We start from the raw sequence: 5404 nt of genomic DNA on the forward strand, positions 1-5404 counted from the left end.
GAACAAGGGATCTTAATGAAAAATATGTTTTTGAGTTTGAATCCCAAAACAAGCGGGGACGGTTTCCACTTAAGTTGGTGATTTACGTAGAGCCAAATGGTGTAAATGACATAACTTTTTCCACGTACCAAACATGGAACAAGATATTTTAATGAAAAAATGTATTATAATTTTGAAACCTAAAATGAGTGGGGATATTTACATCATTTAGTTGGTTGTATTTGGAAACTATGAACAAGAGATCTTAATAAAAAAAGGTGTCGTAAGTTTGGAATCTAAAAGAAGCAAGATATGTACACTATTTTTCTTGGGTACTTCAGTGGAGCAAAACTAGTAATACGCTCCTGGTTTGAGATTAGAATTAATGAACAAAGACGTTTAAGATATCTATTGACAAAGTAATTGAGAAGTTACTTGTATGGTATTTAGTACCCACTTGGTCGATTTTTATGGTTGATTCAACCATTTCAAAAAAAAAAAAAAATTGTTTTGAAGTAATTTGATTGTTCTCTCTGTTTCTATTTAAGCGGTGTATACAATGCTCTTGCAGGAACAAATTGGACAATTACTCCTTTGGGGAAAAGGGCTACTTGGGGGAATTTTTCCATCTGAAATTGTTGGATCCACTTAATAATCACTAGATGATTTTCAAAAAACAAAAGTTGGATTTTGATTTCTTCATCACATAAATCTCATCTTTCAATTGGACCATTTCTGTTTAATCTTGGAGCACTATCTTTTCAAGTGCATAGAGAATATGATTTGTTACTCGTGTTTTAGAGAATATGATTTGTTACTCGTGTTTTTCTCCGTACTAGGTTGAAGAAGCTACATGTCCAAAATTTGAGGTCTTAAAAATACTCCTAGATGAGACTTTACCTGAGAGTATAGACAAGGGTGCAATGAGTTCGGTGATGAACCCGGCCAGAGTCGCGTCCAGTTCCATGACCTCATGGGTCAGTCTGCACCGGGATTAACCCAACGAAACCTGACCCAGTGTGTATATATATATGGACTAGGTTTCTATACTGTCAAGCCCGCATATGTAGAAATGAGGGGCTCTTAATAAATGTACTTTTGAGATGGATTTTAAGACTTAATTTTTAAGAACATGTAATCTCTAACATGGAGATCATGCATATGAAAAAATAAATAAATTTTAAAAACTAGAAATAATAATTCAAGTAAGAAAACATTTGGACTGTTAGTCTCTATTGTTTATAGATGGAACACCTATTTGCCTCCATCTTTAAGATGGATGCTTTACACTTTTTGGACTGTATATGTAGAAATGCGGTCTAGCCTGCATGAAACAATTTTCCTATATATATATATATATATATATATATATATATATATATATATATATATATATATATATATATATATATATATATGAGTAGTGATCCTATGAGACCCTCCCACACTCATGTGTATAGGACCCCAAAGGATCACCATTAAATTTGGCACAAATCTTTAGAAAAGTCAAGTCCCACACCCATATGATAACTTTTCTAGATATCTGTGCCAAATTTTAAGGGTGATCCTTTGGAGTCTTACACACATGGGTGTGGGAGGGTCTCATAGAATCATTACTATATATATATATATATATATATATATATATATATATATATATATATATATATATATATATATATATATATAGGAAATGATCTAATGCAACGGTTGTATAGTAATATAATGCAATTACACCTTTAAATAACTATATTTTTGGCATTTGTATGACCCCAAATTATGCACACACATTCTCTTCATCCTCATAATCAATCCTATGAAAAACAAAATTCAATTTATATCCTAGATAATGTCAAAATTAGTACCCATCCAATAATGAATCTCGACCATCCATTTGGTGAATTTCTAGATCTAGGCCTTAACAAATTCAAAATCACCTTTTTCTTTTTTAGCATTATTAATCTAATGATGATAATGCTATATAAAAATTTTGAGAATAAAAAAATTCTTATGAAGCCTATATCTAACTATCTCAATAAAATGGACGACTAATAATAATTGGGCTAGAATGAAAACATTCTAAGGCATTTTTTCAAAATTTTCTTTTTTTTATTGTTCTTCAGAATGAAAAGAGTGTACATATAAAAATTCGTATCAAACAAATGTCTTTAACATGGTTTTTGCAGATAGTTACATTGTATTACCACGCAACAGTTGCATGAAATATATATATATATATATATATATATATATATATATATATATATATATATATATATATATATATATATATATATATATCAATGATTTCATGCAACCGTTGTATAGTAATATGATGCAACAACCTTAAAAAACCATCTTATGACCAGTTGTTTGATCCAAATTTTGAAATATACACTATTTTCAATCTTATGCGCAATCACAAAAAAAGAAAAAATTGAAAACACAATCCAGAAGTACTTTTTTAGCCCAATTAACATAGGCCGTTCATTTTGGTGAGGTGCTTAGATCTAGGCCTTAAAAGGATTTTTCATTTTCAACTTTTTTGGATGGCTTTATTATCATTAGATGAGCAATGTTAAAAAAGAAAAAAACTGATTTTGAGTTTATAAAGGCTAAGATATGGAAATTCACAAAATGAATGGTCCATATTCATTTTTAGAGGGGACTCATTTTGATCATATCTAGTGTTCAAATTGAACTTTTGTTCTTGGGGGGATTGATTATTGAGATAAAGAGTGTGTGTGCAAAATTTGAGGTCATACAAATACCACAAACATAGGTTTTTAGAATTGTCGTTGCATTATACTATGATATATCCAATGCATTGGATAACTGTTTATATATATATATATATATATATATATATATATATATATATATATAACTATATAAATTGAATAATATTAACTATATATTATAAAATATACATAATAAATTTTAAATATTTTAATTTCTTGTTTTTTCATTTCTACAACGTTACCCGACCAAACTCGACCCACGTCTGAGTCAGTTAGACCTAGTTGTATTAGATCCCAGTTGGACCCCGACCCCAACCCATTGCCCCCCCTAGAGCAAACAAAAGAGCATGCTATTAATTAAATATTTGAGAGTTTCTTACTTTGCCTTTTGATATTATTTATTAATTTATTATTTTTCTCTCAAACAGGCAGGTGGTATCCCTCTCCCTCTCCTCCAACCTCACCTCTACATCCTCAAAGACAAAGAAGCCACCAAACACCTCTTCCGTGTATCCTCAGGCCTAGACTCTCTAATCTTAGGAGAAAATCAAATCCTCTCCCAGGTTAAGCAAGTCTTAACCCTAATCCTAGCTCTAAACCATTCACCTAACCCTAACCCTAATCCTAATCTTAAAACCTTATTAGCCCTCTTTAAACATGCCATAATGGCGGGAAAACGTGCTCGATCAGCCACGAATCTGACCGTTGGTTCCATCTCCGTGAGCTCTGCGGCCGTTGATCTCGCCATCTCTAATCTCAACCTCAACCTCAATCCTAAGCTTAATCCTCTGAAAATTGTGGTGATTGGAGCAGGGAAAATGGCAAAGCTATTGATAAATCATCTGAGTTCGAAGGGTTTCAAGAGAGTGGTGGTCGTGAATAGAACCGAAGATAGGGTTTCGGATTTGAAGAAGAGTTTGAAGAGTGAGATAGAAATACTTTACAGGCCATTTTCTGAGATTTATTCAGTTGTTGATGAAGCGGATGTGATTTTCACCTGTACTTCCTCTGAGAAGCCAATGTTCTTGAGAGAGAATTTGGAAGGATTTGCAGAGAAGAGAGAAAAAGAGGGGGACTGTGCGGAGAAGAAAGAGAAGCTGATGTTTGTCGATATTTCAGTGCCGAGAAATGTCGGCCAATGTGTTGCAGGTGTAGAGGGAGTAAGAGTTTTTGACGTCGATGATGTGAGAGAAATGGTGGAAACTAATGTGGAAGCTAGAGAGAGAAAGGCCATAGAAGCCATGGAAATCATCGAAGAGGAGGCCATGAAATTCGGGGCATGGAGAAATTCTCTTTTTTTTGTTCCTACAATCAAAAAGCTCATGGAATTCGCTGAAAGCATTAGGGTTTCAGAGCTAGAGAGATGTTATGGGAAGATGAGGAGTGGGGTTTCACACAGAGAGAGAAAGGCAATGGAGGAGCTTAGTAAAGGGGTGGTTAAGAAGCTATTGCATGAGCCATTGAAGCATTTAAGGTGTAATAATGGCGATGAAAACAGTTTGAAGATGGCACTGAGAAATGTGGGGGTTTTGGAACAAATGTTTGGGTTCAAAAGAGAGGATTTTTTTGAAGGAGGAGGAGGAGAAGAAGCGACAGAAAGCTGTTGAACTATTGAAGGCCATGAGATATTAAACCTCTGTTATCAAACTAGAGGCTGTGGAGAATAAGGAGAGAGAGAGAGAGTAATTAAACCTCTATGTTATCAAACTAGAGGCTGTGTAGAGAGAGTGCTTGGAATAGTAATAAAGGAGATAATTCACATAAGAAGGATTACACTCTTTGAAAAATCGTCGATCCGACTTAGAATCAGCCGTCGATGATCAAAATCGACAGCTAGCACTACCAAGAAGGCTAAGAGTTTTCAGGTTCTCTAATTCACTCTCTCTCTCTCTTCTTTTTCCTTATTAAAAAGAGAGAAAGTATAATGAGACCATTTACCTTTTGCACAGGTGGTCACAATTAATCTTAATCATTGGATGTCAAATCGGATAGCTGTATTCAGTGTTTTAAAAATCGGCCAGTCAAACTGTTTGACTTGGGAACCGGCACAGCCCTTGTCGGTTCCATCATAAAACCGGAAACTGCCTGGTTCTAGAGTAGAACCGCCGGTTCCCATCCGATTTAGCTGGTTCACGCACGTGCTCTCGTTGGTCCGTGCACACTCACACGTGCGCACATGCAAGGTTGCCCCAATATTTTAGCACATCGCCTTCTTCTAGAAGAGAATCAGCGATTCCAGCCGAATTAGAATCGAATGGTGACGTCGTGTCTCGGCATGTATGACGTTTCCAAGGGTAATTGGGATATTTATCTTAAAAATAAAGGTAATTTTCTACATTGTTAGGCGGCAGCACCACATTCACATGTGGTCACGTGTTACCCGATGTACCGTTCGCTCGCACGCTGTTGAAGAGCTCATCCTCACATCTTTTATAAACTTAGAAGTCGCTTGATATTTCTGATGTGGGACAATTCCCACTTGCCTTGAACAGCATGCAAGCCATCGTCACACAAGCCATTACCTAATAAACAGCCATATAATTTTTTCAAGCCATTAACTATTGCAAGCCATTGTCCATATGTGTAGCGTTTTAATTTAGCGTGTCAAATTAATAGCACCGTTTAAAAATTAATAGCACCAATAAACGGCTATATAAAATTTAAAAATAAATTAATAGCACTCA

At 34.8% G+C, this 5404-nt stretch overlaps 1 protein-coding gene across 1 annotated transcript; it reads left to right on the plus strand.

Moving 5' to 3' along the window:
* Window positions 1-3385: 3385 nt before the first annotated feature.
* On the plus strand, window positions 3386-4327 carry LOC18426711 (glutamyl-tRNA reductase 1, chloroplastic). The gene has a single exon (XM_006833353.1). The coding sequence runs from the start codon at window positions 3386-3388 to the stop codon at window positions 4325-4327; it is 942 nt and encodes a 313-aa protein (XP_006833416.1).
* Window positions 4328-5404: the final 1077 nt, after the last annotated feature.

Source organism: Amborella trichopoda, chromosome 5 (assembly GCF_054954075.1).
Source record: "Amborella trichopoda isolate Santa Cruz 75 chromosome 5, AtrichopodaSantaCruz75HAP2 v2.0, whole genome shotgun sequence".
Classification (NCBI taxonomy): domain Eukaryota; kingdom Viridiplantae; phylum Streptophyta; class Magnoliopsida; order Amborellales; family Amborellaceae; genus Amborella; species Amborella trichopoda.

Excerpts from the sequence above, each read along its gene's own strand:
- LOC18426711 (XM_006833353.1), top strand. The coding sequence starts at position 3,386 with ATGGCGGGAAAACGTGCTCGATCAGCCACGAATCTGACCGTTGGTTCC.